The sequence below is a fragment of the Zootoca vivipara genome, chromosome 7, assembly GCF_965207765.1.
Source record: "Zootoca vivipara chromosome 7, rZooViv2.hap1.1, whole genome shotgun sequence".
Classification (NCBI taxonomy): Eukaryota; Metazoa; Chordata; class Lepidosauria; order Squamata; family Lacertidae; genus Zootoca; species Zootoca vivipara.
Genome location: NC_142590.1, coordinates 33,510,250 through 33,532,127, shown reverse-complemented (window position 1 = coordinate 33,532,127; position 21,878 = coordinate 33,510,250). Strand labels below are relative to the sequence as shown.

At 41.3% G+C, this 21,878-nt stretch overlaps 2 protein-coding genes across 2 annotated transcripts in view; both read left to right on the top strand.

Moving 5' to 3' along the window:
* IL23R (interleukin 23 receptor) overlaps positions 1-14,943 on the top strand; it is a 31,084-nt gene extending 16,141 nt beyond the window's left edge. The window contains exons 7-14 of the mRNA XM_088673927.1: positions 1,942-2,024; positions 2,740-2,956; positions 4,857-5,045; positions 5,723-5,806; positions 10,036-10,104; positions 11,298-11,391; positions 12,046-12,136; positions 13,176-14,943. Of these exons, the coding sequence (XP_088530053.1) occupies positions 1,942-2,024; positions 2,740-2,956; positions 4,857-5,045; positions 5,723-5,806; positions 10,036-10,104; positions 11,298-11,391; positions 12,046-12,136; positions 13,176-13,799 (1,451 nt within the window). The 3' untranslated portion in view covers positions 13,800-14,943. The remainder of the gene's footprint in view (positions 1-1,941; positions 2,025-2,739; positions 2,957-4,856; positions 5,046-5,722; positions 5,807-10,035; positions 10,105-11,297; positions 11,392-12,045; positions 12,137-13,175) is intronic.
* Positions 14,944-18,600: 3,657 nt separating this feature from the next.
* IL12RB2 (interleukin 12 receptor subunit beta 2) overlaps positions 18,601-21,878 on the top strand; it is a 39,618-nt gene continuing 36,340 nt past the window's right edge. The window contains exon 1 of the mRNA XM_088673924.1: positions 18,601-21,321. The gene's annotated coding sequence lies outside the window, so the exon portion shown is untranslated. The remainder of the gene's footprint in view (positions 21,322-21,878) is intronic.

Here is a 21,878-nt window from a genome sequence, read left to right as displayed (position 1 = left end):
TTAGAAGCAGACTCATAGAATGGGTTAAGGCAGAGGCATAACTAGGATCCCTTGCACCCTTGGCAAGCAGGTGTTGGTTGCCCAGGGCAGCAGAGGAGTGGCCCTGGGAGCATGCGGGAAGGCTCCTAGCCACTCCAAGCCAGAGTGGAGATGTGCAACTTTTACACACACACCCCGTCCCTACACCCTTGGCAAGGGCCAACCTTGTCAGCCGTAACCAGCTCCAGGTACACACCTGGTTATGGTCTAAGCTGCTTACAAGTCATTCTCAGCTCAGACCAGGGAACCTTCCCCAAAAGTGGCCCATGGCTCAGAGGCGTCCTTCCCATAGGGGCTAGTGGCTTGTGGCGCCAGGGCACTGGCCTCTCAGGGGCGCCCCAGGGGCGCAACAAGCCACTAAGTCCTTTGGCTCCTCCGCTGCTGCTGTTGCCGCCTCCTCCTCTCCCTTGGCCGTGGGAATCCCTTGCCCGCCAAGCCATTCTGCCGAGCTGGAGGAGGAGAGCCAGCTGGGATGGAGGGAGCCCGGACGGTGGGCGTTGAGTCCAGCGGCCGTGCTGATGAGACCCACCGAGCACCCCCTCATACAGTGCGCCTTCTCTCCACCCCCTCTCTGGCCGTCTCCCGAGAAGCTGTCGTGCGCCTCCTTGGCTGCTGCTTCCCTCTCTCTCCCCTCACAAACCTGGTCCGGTTTTCGCCTTGGCCACTAGCCAACAATTGTATATTACCTCGAGGCAGGTCTTTCATACAACCAAGGCAATTCATCCATGTGGCTGAGTGGGTGCCAAGGAATCAGCACCTATAAACACATGTGACTGAAGTGCCCTTAAATTGCAGAATTCTGAGGGGAGGTCTTTATTGAGATTTCTTTAGTAACAAGATAGACCATCACTCCTTCTCCATACCCAATTCTGATAAATTTATATATAGATGTGGATAGAGATTTTAAAAAAATAAAGAACACATTTGCACCTACTAATGGCAGCAATAAACTCTTTCCAGATTCTAATGTCATTAAATATTCTTTCTTGCTATTTTAAAGCTTTTAGTTATGTACTATTTGATTTTGCAGTTTCTTCAGTTGGGGCCAATACTGGAGAGACTGAAGTGGCACTGTTGGCATTTGATGGCATACACAATGTTAGAAGATGTGTTTAATTGCTCGTCTTCTAACATTGTGTATGCCATCAAATGCCAACAGTGCCCTTCAGCTCTCTATATTGGACAAACAGGCCAAACCCTACGCTAAAGGATAAATGGACATAAACCTGACATCAGGAATCACAAGCTAGAGAAACCAGTAGGAGAACACTTCAATCTCCCAGGACATTCTATACAAGATCTCAAAGTAGCTGTCTTATTACAAAATAATTTCAGAAATAGACTGGAAAGAGAAGTTGCTGAACTGCAACTTATTACCAAGCTTAAAACCATGGAGAGACCAGGTCTGAATAAAGACATTGGATTCTTATCTCATTATACATGATAAAGCTATCTTTAGCCATCTCACCCTTTGCTTTTCCCTGTAAGACCAACTGCAGTCGTTAACAGTCGTCAACAGCTATCAGTCAGTCAATCACCCACTCCCAACACAAGGAGGGAAGAATACCCCTCTCCACCGTCTCACTATATATAAGCATCTGGTGACTTCTGTTTCAGTGTATCTGAAGAAGTGTGCATGCACACGAAAGCTCATACCAATGACAAACTTAGTTGGTCTCTAAGGTGCTGCTGCAAGGAATTTTTTTATTTTGTTTCGACTACGTCAGACCAGCACGGCTACCTACCTGTAGTTAGGATTTTGCAATAGATGCTTATGCTCTTTTCTATATGTGCAAGACCAAAACAACAGGTAACAGATCAAGCCATGATTTAAATTGAAAGTCAGTGGGCAAAAAAACGCTCATTTTCAGATATATTTTTTGTTTGTTTGTTTATATGCAGAACCTTCTTCAGTACTCGATGTGTGGAGGTTTCTGGGGCCAGCTTACCCGAATGGTAGCCAAGAGGTGGTCATCTTAATCAAGGTGATATTGTCCTCCTTTGCAGACTGCACACATTGCAGGCTGAGGGAGTCCAGGGTGGTCTTATTTTCATAAGGTCTAGAATTCAGAAAGGTATTAAAAATATAAGGCAGTTTCTTCAGTTGGGGCCAATACTGGGGAGAATCTGCCATGGGGTTGTATTTTGACTCAATAACATCACTGTAAAGGCTAGGAAAAATACACAACTGCATACCAGAAACATTAGAAATGCCACCTTCTTACTTGACTCTAATAATTTATTTAAATAAGGAAAAACTGCTGGGGAGGGGGCAACTTGGAGCTATGAAGCAGCAGGGAAGGAGTTAAGCAAGCCTTCCCTGGCTGCTTTCCCACACTCCTAGTGACTACTAACAGTTAGGCCAGGCACCCCCAAACTTCGACCCTCCAGATGTTTTGGACTACAGTTCCCATCATCCCTAACCACTGGTCCTCTTAGCTAGGGATCATGGGAGTTGTAGGCCAAAACATATGGAGAGCCGCAGTTTGGGGATGCCTGAGTTAGGCCCTTCTTTGCAGTGGCTTCTGTTGCAGTGGTTGGCAAGCAGCTAAGGAAATGCAGGTTTAATCACATTTTCCCCTTAGGTGCTGTGCATGTGAAACTGCATGAACACCCCCTCCCAAACAACAACAACAACAACCCCACAATGCAGCTTTCTAAAGGCAATTATCTTGCTTTCTCTTCCTTCCCACATCCCAGCCATTTTTTCCTAAGGAGAGCAGAGGAAGAATTTTGGGCTACAGGGTGTTCTATGAAAATCAAGGAGGAATTGTGGATTTATGTAAAACGACAGAAACAAAATGCCAAGTTTTGGTTCCCCCAGCAGTTACCATTCTCCACGTGACAGCACATAATTCAAAAGGAAGTTCCAAACCTGCGAATATTACAGTGAACCAACCTCCCCATAGTTTCCATGGTAAGATAAAAGCAGTACAGTACTGTACTTAAAAACTTTTGAGAAATGGATAATGCATTGTTAAATTGTGTCAGAGAAGAAATTGACCCTATGATTTCCCAACATTCAGACACACACACACCCAACTGTATAGCTGTCTTTACTTCTAGTTTGCTCTCTTTGGAAGCATAATGTATTAACAAACAGGACTACTTTCATCCATTACTACAATCCCAGTTTTGGAGATGCCAAACCAGATAAGTATTCCATTTCAGCAAAAGTATGAAAGCTAAAGCAAAAAGCTGTCAACTAAAAATATCAAATTCCATTTTAATATTATGTCTTAGCCATCATGACTATTTAAAAAACACACAACTGAGGACATTACGGGAATGACAGCTATCAAGTTTAAAATGAGTCGGCATTCATAAAGAATATACAGATGCAAAAGAGGACTTGATTCCTGCACTTTAAATAGCTGTGCAAAAGAAGGGATTTCAGCAGATACAGCTACAGGTAGGGGTGGACTTTGGTACTATGGTGCCATGAGCTAGGCCAAAAGTTGGTGCCCCTCCCCAGCCCTCATGCCATGCTGGGCTTTGGGAAAGAGGTGGGAGGGTCCTACAGCCCTCCCACCTCCTCCCAAACTGAGCAAGCACTAACTAGGCTTTGGAAAGGAGAACGGAGGACTCTAGGACCCTAGGAAGCTGTCAGAGCCCTCACACCTCCTTCCCATGGCTGGGCAAGTACTTACAGGTGTTCTCTCCGCTTGACACCCAGTGCAAAGAGAACCAGTCATGTTGCCCTCAATCCGCCTCTGCTGTATAACAAGCTACACTTGTTGAAATTCCCTCTTCTGTACAAAAGGTGCAGGATCTCTGTTCTCTTTTCCATCTGGTCCCCCTAGGTGAATGACAGTGTCTAAGAAATACACCTTTGCAGTCCCGTTAATGCCAGAGGGGTTTACGCCTACATAGATGGACATGGGATTGCACTCCTAGATGGATCCAATAGAATAATCACAACAATTATTTTTTTCCATTTCTGCTCTCCGAACATGAGATAGAAAGCTAGTATTGCAATTCCACAGTTCTGTCCTGGTTTTGGACAAGCTTCTCCTTTCTAACTTCACAGGATGCTTCTAGCTGTTCTGCTTCCTTAGGAATTGGTGGTTCCTAGAGAGTCCAGCTCAGGACAACAATCCCTGAGGAACAGAGATTTTTATTCCAGATAACTATGTGATGCTAGAAGAGAACCTTATCAAAATTCTAGCTCTTTACCACCATCCACTTGGGTTGTAGATTGGCCTATAAATGTTGAGAACACAGATGCTTAACATAAAATCAGCCCAAGTTTACTCTCTGGGCTTAATCATTCAGCAACTGCAGCAAGTGGTAAATATATTATACTTGCAAAATGTCCATCACTTTGATGATATCACTGGAATGCATATGTGTATGCGAAGGCATTTGTCTTATCTTGCTGCTGCAGGAGCAGCAGATCAGGATTTGAGGAGAGGAATGTGGCCATACTTGGATGACATCACAGGCAAGGGTCCCAGGCCCTCTTTTGCCCATGGGTGGATGAGTATAACAGCTGACAGGGAGCTTGGAGGAGGAGGAGGAGGAGGAGGAGGAATGTTTCTCTGGGTTCTTTCCCTCCAGTTATACAATTTCCTTGATCCTTATTGACATTGAACTTTCTAGTGTATGCACTTAGCTTAAAGAAAATGTCCATATCCTCACTTGGTTGATTTCCAGTGTGCCAGATGGAGATGAAGAAGCTGCACTCCACTGTATGCACCCCATCAATACACCCTTCACTCATTTCAAGGGCACCTTCTTCCTATTGCAAAACTATTTCAAATATTTGGCTAGATTTTAGACAACAGTCAAGTCATCCCTGCTGCTTTTCCCTGTAGATTTCCCACCACCTACCAACATGCAAATGAACCACGATGAACAGAAAGGGATTTCTGTTGTATGGAAACCTCCCCAATCCATTGGAAAAGTAGTTTTGTGTTACATAGTGGAATGGACGTCTGCAGATTTCAGACATGGACTTGCCTGGAAAAAAGTCCCCATCCAAAACACAACAACATATATCCAAGGTAAAATACAAGCCAACTCTTTTTAGTGGCCTTCATGATATGTTGGGCTGATGACATGCATAGCTTCTTAGACCCAGAATAACTGAGCAGCTCAGGAACAGCCAACATGGTGCCCTGCAGATGTTCTCAGACTACAACTCCCATCCGTCCCAGACAACCTATCTTATACTCAAGGATGATGGAAGCTGTTGTCCAACAACATCTGGAGAGCACCAAGTTTGCTGCCCCAGGAGTAGATTTTGCAAACATGCAGAATCACTTTTAGTGAAATCTGTTTTCCTCAACCTTGGTCACCAAGAAAGCATCTTTTTGCAGAGGAAATCTAGTTTAAATCCAAAAGACAACAAGTATACCAAACCTACAAGTAAACTCAGCAAGGACTACCAAAATCAACATGGACAAATAGAGCTACTGTGGGAAACAAAATCTAAGAAACCCACATAGTTTCTCTGAGCTGACGCGGAGAAAGGGATATATAAATGTGATAAAAGCATTTTAAAATGACTTTCTGCTCCCCCACACACACACTTCCCCAAGAAGTCATAAAAAAATCTTGGGATTAGAATTCATTGGTTCTTATTTCTGAAGTTTTAACTCATGACCCCCTTTTTTTAGAGATTATACAGTAGAACTTATTTTCACCATTAAAATAAATGAATAAAACCTCATCCTTACAGAAAATGTCAGAATGGGGCATAACTTCAACATTTCAGTGTATGCTGTGTATCAAGATGGCACCAGCAAGGCCTGTTCCATCCCAAGTAAGTACCCATTGTAATGGGACTGGCACTATTTCATACTGTGTTTGAGCTAAACATCCTCTATGGTCTGGTCATATCTACCTGACTAAATAGTATTTTTCAATGTGTTGATGTGCATATGGTAATTATCTTATTCAAACTGGAATAAGATAGTTTTGGGGCATTACCTGGAATTAAACATTTCCTTGAAAGGTGTGGACAAGGACATGTTTCATAAATAATGTACAGTACACACATTTGTTTGCTACATGTACCCATATTGCTCTGTAGAAGATGTGAGAGCCATACTAATCTTATATGTCCTCTGTGCGTATATATGCCAGAGAGAGCAGCAATTGGCCCTGATTCACCTGCGTAGATGAAATTAAAGATAAGCATGACTTTCACATAATTAGAAGAAACATACTAAATCAGACATACTTGCTCATTTCTGTTAACTTGTGGTGTAGCCTTTAGTTGTATTACATCTTTTGATGATTTTAAAGTTCTTCCATCAGAGATGCAGTATAAGACTGTTAGCTAACCAAATCATTTCTACACCATGAATAATAATGTCTTGATAGGAATTAGGTGAATTTGCCAAGGACAATTAAAAGTAATGTTTGCTGGAATGACTTTTATGCTCAGCCTTGATTAAGCAGATTATTGTGAAATAGTAGATACCACAATTATGTAAAGTATTACTGGATTCCATTCAAAGTAATACACAGGCTTTCACTGCTGAATCAAGGGACCCTTCTGTCTACCAAGGTGTACTACTGTGCTCTTACATACAGATCCAACTCCCGTGTCCTCAATAATAATAATAATAGTAATAATAATTTTATTATGTTTTTATATGTGCTGGAAGCCGCCCAGAGTGACTGGGGAAACCCAGCCAGATGGGTTTGATATTATTAAATTTATTATCTGCCCTTCATCAACAGGTCCCAGGACAGTTTAAAACACCTGAAAGTAAAAAAAAACCCAGTTAAGGCAGATGTCAATCACAAGTATAGGGTGGCCCTGAAAACACAAAGGGTGAAGAGATGCGTTTTCAGCATTTAGTGAAAGCTGTATTGTGAGGAAGCCAGATACACCTCCACAAGGAGGGAATTCCACAACTGAAGGGCTGTCACAAAAAATGCACTCTCTTGGGCCACCACAACCCAAACTTCTGAGGGTGGTGGAACTACCAAGAGGGCACTTTCTGCTAATCTTAACACCCAGGAGTGTCTGAAGGGACCCTCTCCTTAGGGGTAATCTCAATATAGCAGGCAGAAAACCAGCAGTTGGAAGTTTTCTGAACACAAAGATGCAGGAATTGCATGGGTTCCTTGGCAAATCCATAACTCCAGCCAAAAATGACGAATATTTCATACATACTAAAAACCCTTGCAGAAAACATGTTCCTGAGATTGCTTCTCTAAAGCTCTAACTCAACTTAGATATTACACCACACGGTTAATAGCTGCAACATCCCAGTTACTCTAATAATTTCCTTTTACTGCCACATCATATCACATTCTCTTGTTAGAATTTGCTGTGGCTCCAAAGACCACAAGGCGGCAGTGTTTAATGAAAAATTATAATACAGTGGAACCTCGGTTTATGAACACCTCGGTTTATGAATTTTCGGTTTATGAACGCCACGGACCCATCTGGAACGGATTAATTCATTTTCCATTACTTTCAATGGGAAAGTTTGCTTCAGTTTATGAACGCTTCAGTTTATGAACAGACTTCCGGAACTAATTACACCCATGCTTCAGTTTATGAACGCTTCAGTTTAAGTACTCCGCGGACCCGTCTGGAACGGATTAATCCACTTTCCATTACTTTCAATGGGAAAGTTTGCTTCAGTTTATGAACGCTTACTCCGCGGACCGTCTGGAACGGATTAATTCACTTTCCATTACTTTCAATGGGAAAGTTCGCTTCAGTTTATGAACGCTTCAGTTTATGAACAGACTTCCGGAACCAATTGTGTTCATAAACCGAGGTACCACTGTATGTACAGTAACTATTTTAGGGCTACTGCTGTTACCTCCATACAATTCTGTTGTTTGCACAAAATCTCCATTTCTTAAGCATAATGGAGCACACTGCCCACTCGGTATTTCAATCACAAATGACATTTTGGCACATTTTGGCAGAAATATGGAGAACTAATGCATTTTTTAGACTGGTGATGGTGAATATCTAGTCATTCTACTATTTGCTGCTGGTGCAAGTAATATTTTCACTAGAAAAAGGAAAAGTCAAAATGACACTTCCCCTTTTTTGAACTGGAGCTCTCTTATTTTTCTAATGCTACAAAGAAAATAGCACACCCTCTGGAATGCACTTCCTGAAGAACTGAGCACTGCACATTGCTTCATGGTAAAGCTGAATCAGCTGCTATTAAGTCCCTAAATCAAAGGAATGTAAACTTTAGCACCCCTAAATGTGCTAAGTTGGCTAGGGTTGAGCAATGGTGTGAACCCAAAGTATCCTAGTTCAGTGCTTCATCTATTCCCTGTTTGTGGAATGTTGTGTCCAGGGCTCACCTGGCATATAAAGATATGTAATGTTCTATGTAATTTCATTTAATTATGGCTTTTTAATATGTACGAGGGGGGTTATTAGTTTGTTTCTTTTTCTTTTGTTTTATTATGTCTTTTGTATTCTCATTTTGTTTTTTTCTGTTGTGAACTGCCCTGAGATCTTTGGATGAAGAGCAGTATACAAATTGCATAAATAAATAAATAAATAAATAAAATGGCAGTGATCCAGAGACATACACATGCAGTTCCCATTGCCAGCTATTGCAGGCAGAGTTTTCGGCAGGTGTGGGTGGGTTTACTAGATGTGTCATCCATCTACAGATATCTCCGTTGATCAATCAGTTAAGTTGCAATTGATTTAGTTAGCTAAACTGGTTAAAGTATACCTATGAATAAAACAATTTATCAGAAGTAGAAGAACATGAACATTTTTGTTGTTTTTTAAAAACATTAATAACCTTGGGAAATCCAATTGTATTGTCTGGAATGGTCAAGCACTCTTATCAAAATAGATAATACTTTCATGAAATTTCATTTAATTCAATTTCAGATCCTACCAAGGATAGCTACCAACAAACACTCTTTTTGGCAGGGCCAGTGTCGCCACCTGGTATCCTTAGGCAGCTGCTAAGGTCTCTGTGCCCTTACATCTCCTCCCCCGCCCCTGCCCCCCCAATGCTGGCAGAGCACTTTGAGCAATGGAAAGCATTTGCATCAAGCCACCTTTTCAATTTCGCAGAATGACCTCAACCTGGTATCACTCAGGGGCATTGTGGGAAATGGAAAGGGTGGCGAGATGCAGCTGTCTAGCACTGCAACCAAGAAGGGGTGCACTAGAGGATGCTTTACCCTGGGCCTCCTCAAACCTGGAGGCCAGTGAGGCACAAAGAAACTCCAAACTGATGCTGAATAAATGTAGACAATCCCCACCCCACCCCACACTACACTACAAAAGATATGTTGGCTGGATCATAAGGCTGAGTTTTAGGAGAGATACAGTCCCTCAGGGGAGCGTAACTCAGTGATGGCACACGCGCTTTGCATGTGAGAAGTCCTAGGTTCAATCCCCAGCCTCTCCAGATAGAATTGGGAAATCATGGGGAGTTGCTGCCTGCCAGTGAATACCCTGTCCAGTGGTTAGAGATCATGGGATTTGTAGTTCAATAGCACGTGGAGGGGTCAGAGCTGCTTACAGTGGTGTAGGGAAATATTGTGTTGGATGAACTAGATCAGGCATCCCCAAACTTTGGCCCTCCAGATGTTTTGGACTACAATTTCCATCATCCTTGACCACTGGTCCTGTTAGCTAGGGATCATGGGAGTTGTAGGCCAAAACATCTTGAGGGCCGCAGTTTGGGGGTGCCTGCACTAGATGAATTCCTCCCTTTATGGAACAAAATAAAAAAATTCCTTCCAGTAGCACCTTAGAGACCAACTAAGTTTGTCATTGGAAGTTACCTATGTTGCTTGTTCACAGGAGCTACAAATTTACACCAACTCCAGCTTTGAGAATATTCATCCAACAGCCAGTAAATACAAATTGCAGTTTAAATGAAAGTACTGAAGGGTTTCATCCCTTGGGAAAAAGGGCTTTTGGTAAACTAATCGCAATACAAGGGAACGAAGTATTAGCTGCACTTGCTGTTGTACCACAGTGAAAGTCATTTTTCTTTTTTGCTTTTCTTTCTCCCGTTCTCTGAATAGCATTGCCGGGGGGAAATCAGACTCAGGACACTGATAATGGTCCAGGAAATATATTTGCGGTTACCAACGGTAGGAAATGTCTCTGTGTCAGGTTTCCAGAAGAGAGGTTTTCTGTGCTACCAGATTTGGGAGGGTTTTTTGGTTGTTGGGTTGTTATTGTTTTTTACACCAGCCAGTGATAAGATCTCAAAGAGGTGGGAACTGAGTGTAGAATTCATTGACGTGATTATAGAGAAATGAAAGTTCAGGGTGTTTTCACACATAAAAGAGCTAACTCAAATTATTCTCAATCCAGAGACATCCTGGGTTGAATATACAATATGAAAATACTCATATGAACTTTTAATGGTTGATCTTTAAAATTGTCAGTCGAGTGGATAAAGGCACACAGAGGAGATTTGGTCTACATAAAACAACAGGGGTGAGCTGACGTGTTTGCTCTTCAGTAAACATAACCTGCCACCACCAATTGCTATCTTGCTCCATATCTCACATTCCATCAAACTGGCATGATACCTCTCAGAATTTACTCAAGACTTGATTTATCAAATGTGGATCTAATTATCTAGTTTGCCAAGGAAACACAATTCTCTAGTTAAACATGTTTATCACTCTGCTAAAGATAAGAAAGGCTAACAATGTGCATCTTGAGTAGCAAGTGCCATTGCCATCATATTCATGAGTTCTATTGAATTTGTCAAGCATGGTCAAACCAAAGCTTCATAATAAGCATAAGGTTCCCAGCCAGTTTCAATGGCACCTTGTACTGAAAAACATTATAAGAAACCTTGACAATTTGAAAAGCCCTCCTTGGTGCATCAGCTTACCCATTCAGTGGTTGATATGGCATCATGTGAACAGCTATGAGTAGAGGCAAATGATTGTCTATACACACTGGCGGAGGAAGGGAGGGGCGAGGGGAGCACACTGCCCCCGGCACCATTGGGGAGGGGGGTACTATTGCAGCTGCCCCCAGGACGCGCGCCAGCCACGCCCCCGTCTGCTCTCCGCCCCCCTGGTACCGGAGCATACAGCTTCACCACTGTCTATACAGGCCACATTTCTAAGATGCAGGTTGCGCAAAAGCAAGAACAAAGCACTGTGATGATATACATCTATACTTCACAAGCAATTGGTCAAGCATCATAATGTTATGATGAATTGCTTTTATTCAGCAAGTGAGGTGCACACTGAGTAAATTATGAATACACATATAGTGTAAAATCAAAGTGCTGATCATTTCTCTCTCTCTCTCTCTTAAGGTGATGATGGTGGTGGTGTTCTGTGGGGAACTGGCTTTGGAATGTTCTTCTTATTTATAATTATTTTGAGTCTGATTGCTACAAACATTAAGAGGTACAAGCTTGAAGTGTTTTCCCAGACTTTTCTCCTTAGTCTTCGGAGCATACTTTCCAGCCTTGGAAAATGTGTGTGCAGTGCCTGTTTGCATGCATATTCTCCCTTATTAAAGCAGGGCAAGGGTGATGGTTTCGTAATTGATTTGTAAAGTTATTTAGGGCTGATGAAAGATTGGTGCTTAGATGTAGTATCTGACTGCAGTTAGGTTGAAATTGATGGCAAAGCTGTGGGTTCAAGTGTAAAACAGTTGAAAAGCAGGATGTGAGGTAACTTCATGCACAGAAGTGGTGAGCAAGAGAAAGATCCTATGACATATTCAACAAAAGATTTTCTCCACTTTCCTCATCAGAGTTATTTTTCTCTCAACCAGAAATGTGCTGGGGGTGAGGGGGGGTGACCTGGGAAAGGGCTCTGGGAGAACAGAAAAAGGGTTTAGCACTCCTCCTACTGTAGTTGCTTGCCACTCTTGCACCAAAATCATTCCAAACCCAATTTCACTTGTGTTTCTTGGTAACTGCATTTGAAGGCAATTACATATAATTCTGCTCTCAACCTTATCTAAACTTCATAAGCATTTACCCTCCAGTAGTGAATTTGAACCATGATCAGTTCTTCCAAAATGCAATTGATGATGTGTGCTTTTTTTTAAAGGGTTAAAACAGCATTTTGGTCGTTAACACCGAAATGGCTTTTTGAAGATTATCCTAGAGTGCAGAACAGCAGTGTGATCAAATCACTTCAGGTAACTCCACAAGTCAACATTCTGTTTATTTAATGTGTCTAAAGAAACTAGAGTGAAGCAAGGTGGCACCTTGCATTTGTAGGAAGAAATGTTTGCATGACTTTTAAAAAAACAACAGCCCTGTATATGGATGCTTTATTTTATGACCAATACATTCAGAATATGTTGTGGGCCTATTTGGCTATTGCTTCTCATGTTCATCTCTCTACATGGTATGATCAGGACTTTGCACTCCTTCCCCTTGCTACAAGTCCAACATAAAACTGCCAGATTAGGAGATCCAAATTTACTTGGACGTGGAATTGCTCAATTTAATACAGTACAGGTATATGACTTGATCTACTATTAGCAGCATACATCGCCTATTGTTCAACTTAGTTCCATAGCTATTTCATTCTTACATTCAAGTGTAACCTTAACTTTAAATCACAAAAAGTAATCTTTTGAAGTGTGAATACTCTCTTCTCTTTCTATACATAAACAAAGGCTTACAGTAATTAAAATGGACTAACTCTGTTAACTGCTGACTTAAAAGCATAAAGGGGAAATAGTTTAGTATCAAACAACAAGTAAAGAAAAGCAATGAAGAAATTCCCGCCTTAACTCTGTAATCCTGAAGAGCTGCTGTCAGTCAGAGTGGACAATAGTGGGCTAGATTATGGACAAGTCTGACCTAGGATAAGGCCTTATCTATAGAACTAGCCAGGCGTTCACCCTCATGAGATTCCCATCACATGAGAGGAAAGAATGGAACTACAGTATGAAGTTAATCACAACTTAACTTTAGCTAGATTGGTTCAAGTTGCATTGCATAGATTTTGCCTGTATCCACATATGCAAACCTTATTTTAACATTTATGTAGTTATCATCTTTTTATTCAGGTTTCCTATCAGTTTTACAGATGCTTCAATTAATTTTATTATAATGTGTTATTTCTGTGTTAAAGCAATTGCTCTAGACTAGATACTGAAACTGAACAGACGTTTGCTGCCTCCCCCTGCCTACATTTGATTAATTTTTTCTGTAATTGTTTCTCAGGGGGAAAATGGTGGCATAACACACAATTCCACTGGGTTGTTCATCGATTATGAGGATACTGTAGTAACTGAAGTGGAGGAGACACTGGTACACAAGGAGTATAAGGTTATAGATCATAAAGAGGAAACTAGAGAAGCAGTTCTGGATAATGTTAACATTCCAGAAGACATACTGTTTGTTGGCAATTCGGACACGATGGAGGAAAATGGCTACAAACCTCAGATTTCTAGCCCAGCAGTCTTACAAGGCAGTACTTATGAAATACATCCTCAAAGTCCAGATAAAAAAACAAACTCCCCAGCTTTTCCCGTGAGTAGTTTAATAGAAGATTTCCCAATTCCCATGGCTACCACATGGCCTATTGTTGGTACCAATGAAAATACATTTTTATTTGATAAAATCAGTCTTGTTTTGAACAACTGTAAAAGTGGACAGAGCAACATGGTCAGCTCAGCAGATGAAGAGCCACACACACCAACAGAAAACCAATGGAAGCCCCTACTTTCAGATGAAGATATTCAAGAACAGACCTTAATACCAGATGAACTTCTCTCTTGCTTGAATGCTGTGAATGAAGATTCTTCCGATATAATGTCTTACTTTCCTCAAAACGTTGCAAAGTGACTTTCTTATTAGGACTGAATATAAGACTTCTGCAACCATGACAAACAACATTGTTCTGCATTTTCAAGTAGAATAACTCAAAAGTATCCTCAACATTCTCAGTTCTCGTTGTCCAATTTAAAAAAACAAAACAGCTGCAATTGCAATTGCAACCCTAGCATTACTTTCTCATGCCACTTTATGCAAACATTATAAGTGGTTCTTACCTCGAGATGAGATGAGACCAGAATGCCATCTTGTGAATCCTCTTCTAAAAGGCAAAAGATTTCATCGTATGAGCCTATCACGGTTATGAACTGCATCAGCTGCAACTGCAGGGTGTCCAACCAAGCAACTGCACAGCAAGTAACTACAGATAACCCAAGCAAGTGAGCCAAAGCCAGGTAACGGCAAAGATATCTCAAAATCCATATAGTCTTGCTGAAGGAAGAATTATTCACAATTATGATGAACAGCAAGATAAGTGTGACCCAAATCAAGACATGGAGAAATTTTATTTTGGTTACAATTCCACCATACCTGACACCTTGTCTCCTTACAGTGGTACCTTGGGTTACAGACGCTTCAGGTTACAGACTCCACTAACCCAGAAATAGTACCTCGGGTTAAGAACTTTGCTTCAGTTCAGGATGAGAACAGAAATCGTGCGGCGGCAGCAGGAGGCCCCATTAGCTAAAGTGGTGCTTCAGGTTAAGAACAATTTCAAGGTTAAGAACGGACCTCCAGAACGAATTAAGTTCTTAACCCAAGGTACCACTGTAGTTGTATCAGTTTCCAATGCCACCAAAAAGGGGAAGAATCAAATTATGAGGCTCCCCTCCCCCCAGTTTACCCAGCTCTTGATCAAATATGTTTCTAATGAGGGTCAATTCCTTTCCAGCTGCAAGTGCCTGTTCTTCTACCATTGCCCAGTTGGCATTGACCCATGACGGGGCCTTTTCAATAATGATTCCGTTTGTGGAATTCCCTCCCTAGTGGGGTGTTTCTGCTTCCATTGTCATTAACTTTCCAGAGGAATCTGAAAAACATTCCTCTGGTGGCTGCAGAATACTGCCATGAAATAATAGATGAAATAATGTTTTAAATTGTAACTGTTTTTTAAATAATGTTTTAAATGCTTTTTTGCTATTAAAATGTGGATGTATTTGCTGTCTTGAGCTCCTTTGGGAGGAAGGTGGGAATAGAAGTTAAATATAGTAATAAGTAATACAGCAGGTATGGGGAGGCCTTGGCTCACCAGGTGTTGCTAAACGTACCATTTTGATCAGCCCCACACATTATAACACATTATGGACAATGGCCAGGAATGACGTGAGTTCCCTACCCCTGTTTTGCAGACATGGAGTACCTACCTACTGCAGGCTGGCTAAGCCATTGCTTAAAACTGTTCCTTGTAACTCATTCTCATTTTGCCAAGGTAGCATATGAATGTTCCTCACAACAGAACCCTCATCACATAGATCCCTCTCCTGCAAACACCAGTGGACTCTGTCAAGGCAGGAGGTGGCAAAGGCAGTTTTCCTACCTTCCTTTGTGAGGTAAAAGCCAGCCATGATGAAGCAAATTTTGCAGTAGCAACCATCTTGCTGAAATAACTTATGAGCCAGGACTGGGACAGTCCCCACATACCCGGTAGTTTACTCATGGTCCCTTTAAAAGATAAGTCACATACCTATTAAGAAGCTTTCAAGATGTGTCTAAAACACACAACCTTAATTTAGCGCTTAGTGAGAGGATATACCAGTAGCTGACTTTAGAAAATTTAACATCTGAAGGCGTATGATTTCCTAGAAACTGAAAAATGACACTTAACACAAAGAAGTCTCTAGAATGCAAGTTGGTCTAAAATTAGTAGTTGTTGCTCTTGCAGGAAGGAAATAGTAAAGGAAAGCCACACACATAAGACATATGATATAGAAAGTTCTTTGGTTGTTGCGCTCCGGACATTTTATGCAGTTCAAATAGAAATCCATTCATTTCTTGTTATATAATTGGGTAATATTTCTGTTCTGCCAAGAGCCATAACGTTCTACTGCAAATAGCAATTAAATTTAGGGAACAGAAAATAATCCTTTCATATCCACCTCTTCAACTATAGGATATGATCATTATCATCACTAAATGCAATGATACAAACACACACAAAATAGCTTTGAGTTACCCTAAAGACTAAACACAACACAGGAATCTTTTTGCCCAACGTGGGGCTCAAACTTACAACCCTGAGACTAAGCGTCTATTTTGGAACTATATTATTGATCACACAGCTGATAGTACTGCAGATTAAGGGATGTTTTCCTGAACAACACACAGCTGAGCTCTTGTGCAGCTTCTAGTAATTTAAATGGAGCTTCTACTAGAAAACATCTTGATGGATTAATGTGAACATAGGAACATAGGAAGCTGCCTGACACACTATTCCGTTTGTATCATAAAAATATAGTTTTTTTCTCAGTCCAGAATCATTTGTGCTAGTCCTCAACAAGCTACTTTCAATGTAGATCGATTCTAGATCCTGTCATCCACAAGGGTGGTTGTGGTTACTTGAGATCATGTGAAAACCCTGCCCTTTATTAGGTTATCCACCCCTTTCCTGTCTGCACATGCCCCAGGCGAATGAAGAAGGAAGTGGTGATTGCGCTCTAGGCATTCACCCACCCACAGCCTCACTGGGCAGCTGGGGATACATCACCCATTGCTGAAACCACCTACATATGTTTCCAAATGGACACACTTCAGGTTAATGCAGAATCAATCTGTAATGAGCTTTAGTGAATGAAACCAGTTTCTCAAGAAGTGCTTTTCAGGGGCGAAAATATGCAATAGATCTAGATTGTGTGTGGTCTGCATATATATATAAAAAATCCAGCTTCCATAGATTCTAGAATATAATATGTGTACACAGCCTTCTACTGAGTTAGTCCACTGGTCAATCTAGTTCAGCATTGTCAACATTGACTAGCAGCGGAGCACCAGGTCAGTGTCTCAAAATGTCAGGGATTGAACATGAGACCTTCTGCATGCAAACCAGTTATTTTCCTACTTCTCTGCAACATTTTTCCCCCCAGAGGAGAGTTGGGAACAGTAAGATCAATGGACTCCGCTATTCACAGATCTCATCTCAAAACCAGTTATAAATAATATCTACGGTAGGCAATATGACTTAGGCATACTTTGAGTAGACTAACTGAAGCCTATGAGACTTCAGTAAGTCATGACTAACTTGCATTCTGTTGATTTCACTTGGTCAGCTCTAAACATCACTAAGTCTGCAACTAACCTAATGTTTCAAACAATTGCAGTATATATGAATGGTTCACAGGATAGGTTCCATGTCTCCTGCTTCCTTTCTAAACATTTTGAGATGACACTTGCTGCTTCCAAACTAGATTAACCTTAGTTGGTCAATGATTTAACTTCTCAATGAATTGATATCAACAAGACTAGTTCAGTGTAAATGTGAATGAAATGTCCTCTAAAGAACACTTTGAAAGCACCAGGTATATATAATTCAAAGAAGTAATAGTCTAATAATATTATGCTCAATTTTCCTATAGCAGGTAATGTTGACAGAATTTAAGACTCTGTATCTCATATTCACAGCTGCATGGGGAGCAGAATTGGGTTGAAGGGTGTGTGATATGGGCAGTCCATTCTGCCCTGATTATCTTGGTTGCCAGATTTACACAGTCACTGAGATTAGCTGGTTGGACATCCCAGGGTAATTGTAATAAGTGGTCTAGGACCATTTCATGTTCTTCCATTGCTGAAGTTGAGCCAAACTAGTTATTACCCTGATGTCTGGTTTCTGCTAACAGTGGATGTGTTGTTAACCATTTACAGTGGTACCTCGGATTACAAACGCTTCAGGTTACAAACGCTTCAGGTTACAGACTCCACTAACCCAGAAATAGTACCTCGGGTTAAGAACTTTGCTTCAGGATGAGAACAGAAATTGAGCTCCGTTGACGTGGTGACAGCAGGAGGCCCCATTAGCTAAAGTGGTGCTTCAGGTTAAGATCAGTTTCAGATTAAGAACAGACCTCTGGAACAAATTAAGTTCTTAACCAGAGGTACTACTGTAATCCCTAACATTCAGTAGAATTTTATATTGTGTCATGTGGAGCTGAATCCAGCCCCACATAACTGGCTGCTAGTGGGGCTCAGGGGCAGGGGATACACAAAACATTGTGATGTCTAGAGTTCTGCTAGATAGTAAGGGGACTGAAGATCTAGGTGAATATAGGGCAATATCTTGTTTGGATGTGGGCCTGAGAGGCGGCACTGCATGGTTATTCTAGAGACAGCCCTGTGTTAAAGCTCTTTTGAACATTCTAAGGAACAGTACAATATTATAACAATAGGAAAAGAATAACTGCGGAAAGCATATTTTATGTGAAAGTTACTAGTTTAGCTAAATGGTTACTAACAGAACTTTTCAAGTAAATGAAACTGCAAAGCAACGCCAACTGGAAGACCCAAGCCTAACAATAAAATCTGTGGCCCATAGAAGAAGAGGAAAAGAAACTGGTGACTCCTGCAGTCTCAGATTCTCAGTCAGTTTTTGCTGATTTTGCTAGCTTGAGGTTAATAGCAGTGATGGTTTGGAAATGGATATTAAAATTGTATCCTTTGTAGATAGTAAGTTATATGCTGTACAGAGAAATAAATTGCTTGTGCTGCTGATTCCCTCTGCCCCATATATGCTCCAGTATATGTTTTAATATATTGAAAAGAGAAGGTTGGATACATTTACAAACATCTTTATAAAAGTTAGTAGTAGATTGGAGTTTGTTTTCGTTCTCCCTCTTTCTCTTGCTTTTTCTTTCAACATGTATCTCCTTGTGAAGCTAAGTGGTACATCAAAGTTTACTATTACTGTTTATTAAATGTGTATGCCACCCTTCATCCAAAGATCACAACATAAAAATACAAAGGAAGAACACAAAATACACAATGAAAACAAGATGTGAAGAATTTTGGGAAATACGAATGGACAAAGTGGTTTTGTATGCTTTTTCTTTTTTTCTGTATTTCTTGCTAAAATCCAATAAAAAATATTTTAAAAAAAAGAAAAGAAAAGAAAAGAAAACAAGAACAAACCAAAACCCCAGCTCCCACAAATACAATCAAAAGTACATCAAATGTTAATCAGCCCAACACCTGGTTTTTCTGGAAAATGCTTTCAAAGTATATGATGAAATTTTACAAAAGTTTTGTAAAACACCTTTTTCTAAAACTACATTGTAAGAGGCAATGCTACAGTATGCCTGAATCAGTTGGCCATCCTTAAACCTTGGTTTAAAATCCTGCAATGAAGGAAAACCCACCATTTTCTGCAACAGTCTTCCCCACTGTTGAGCAGCTTGTGGTGTTCTCCTTGTTGGCCAAAATCCCTTTTTGGCCAAAATCCCCTTTCTTGTCATTTGATCCTGTTGGTTCAGGTCTTACCCTCTGAAGCAGAAAAAAAGCAAATCGGCTCCAATATTTCTAGCCTTTGAAGACAGCGGTCATTTCATATATCGCTCGTATCTTCTCCACGCTAAACATACCCAACTCCTTCAGTTTTTCCGTGTCCCCTAACCATCTCTTCCACCCACGGTCTATGCCTCTTATTTTCTTTGTCACTATGTTGTACTCGGATTCTAAAATTCCTTTGTTCACACAACTTCAGTAGTTACAAATGGAATAAAAGTGGACTTTTTCCAATCCCACTTAGTAAAAGATGGAGGGCTAATTCAGACTTGCATTTGACCTGTGCCTAGAAAGCACAAAGACAAGTGGGAAACCATTCAGACCAGGGCTTTCTAAGCATGCCTGGATTTGCCCTTGCCCTGCTGCTTTCCTCAGGAAAACCCACTCTAGCGATAAATAAGAACAAATGTCAGCCCTAAGAAAACCCGATTGATGTTTGCTCCAATTCAGCAAGGAAGATCGGGTTTCCCCGGGGCAAGGGCAAGTCTGAAAGAGCCCAGAGTCATCTTTCTGGACCTGATTTACTAAAATTTACTAAAAAAAAAAAAACAATTGGAACTGTAGTTGAGAAAATACCCAATGACATATGTTTTGAAAAGGATGGAGAGGGTAAATTGCCATTAGACACACAAACACACACAAAATAGGTTTATGGTCTCTGAAATATTAACATGTTTGTTCAAACAATTGCGAGAATGTGACCTGAAATGTATGGATTTCAGAGTATGGATTCTGAGTTGTGTTAGTAGTTCCCAAACAAAACTTGGGAACGTGTGTTGTTTTTGGTTGTTTTTAACCAATGAAACGGGAAATAATCACGATATTGCTAATGTAGGGTTCGATCCTCCCATTAGGCAAAATATTCCTGCATTGCAGGGGACCCGCACGCTCCTTTCCAACTCTGCAGTTCTATCTTTCTTTGATTCCATCCCAAATGGAAGACAGAGGCACCACAAAGGAACTTCCTGAATAGCAGGAATTCACATCACAGATCTGCAGTTCCAATGAGAAGAAACTAAAAGGTAAAGGGACCCCTGACCATTAGGTCCAGTCGTGACCGACTCTGGGGTTGCGCGCTCATCTCGCATTATTGGCCGAGGGAGCCGGCGTATAGCTTCCAGGTCATGTGGCCAGCATGACAAAGCCGCTTCTGGCAAACCAGAGCAGCACATGGAAACGCCGTTTACCTTCCCGCTGTAGCGGTTCCTATTTATCTACTTGCATTTCGACGTGCTTTCGAACTGCATGGCTGGCAGGAGCTGGGATCAAGCAACGGGAGCTCACCCCATCACAGGGATTCGAACCGCCGACCTTCTGATCAGCAAGCCCTAGGCTCAGTGGTTTAACCGATCTTGCTAATGTAGGGTTCGATCCTCCCATTAGGCAAAATATTCCTGCATTGCAGGGGACCCGCACACTCCTTTCCAACTCTGCAGTTCTATCTTTCTTTGATTCCATCCCAAATGGAAGACAGAGGCACCACGAAGGAACTTCCTGAATAGCAGGAATTCACATCACAGATCTGCAGTTCCAATGAGAAGAAACTAGTGCAATGCTAATTGCAGCACTGACTTGCTCCGCCCTTTTTAACAAATGATTTAAAACCTCACTATCAAGTTGGTTTATAACCTCTCCTCTCCTAAAAAGGAATTACTCAACACTTCCATTATTAAAGTTGGTTTACGAAATATACTAGAACAGCGACCACTCAAGAGGTAGGAGGGGGAGAGAAAGTGCCATGACAGGATAAAAGAAGCCAGAGTTTTAATTTTTATCCAACCGACAGAGAAACCTGAATGGGGGGAAATAGCCAGCTGGGGCTGAGTGAGGCTCAATCCTTGAAATGTGGCTGTACATGGCACCTTACTGACTAGAAACAGAATTGTCAGGTGGTGAGTGAGGAAGCAAGTATGGGCGGGCAGGAACTTTGTTGCTTACACACACACACACACACAGAGCGACGCTTGCTCTAAGCAGCTTCTCTGTGGCCAGCCCATGAGGTGCTGATGGGAAGAGGAACTTGAAATTACATCTGCAGTGAACTGGGGTGAGTTGCCGCATAGATGCAGATAAGAGATATAAACAGTGGTGGTTTTTTTTCTGGGGGGGACGCAGTGGTACGCATACCCCTAAACATTTTGTGAATCTTTGTACTTTTGTCCATTTACTGTATTTATTTTTCCTGGTTTGAACTATAAAATGGTGATTTTCTTGAGTTGAAATGAGAGTACCTCTAAACATTTTTAAGGGGAAAAAAGCATTGGATATATAACTGAAAAGGAAGGGGAAGAAGGAGCTCGTATTTGCTTGGCACCTGAGGAGAAATCAGGGACAAAAGCCTCCTTGCTGGGCAAAAGTATTGTGGCTTACTCCCCCTCATCTTTTTAAAGCAGAAAGAAGCCAAATTGTTCCCTCTGATTCCATAGGAAGATCTATGGTTTTAAAATAGAACGTCCTATTTGGTTCACAGAGCTTACTCTTAGGTCATTGGGTATGGGTTCACAGCCCTTCTTGAACATAGTGCAGGTAAGGTCCCAGCTGGGCATGGGCAGTGCCCACAGAAATCCTACAGCTCCTGGTGTATCAAAACTTTTGCTAAAGAAA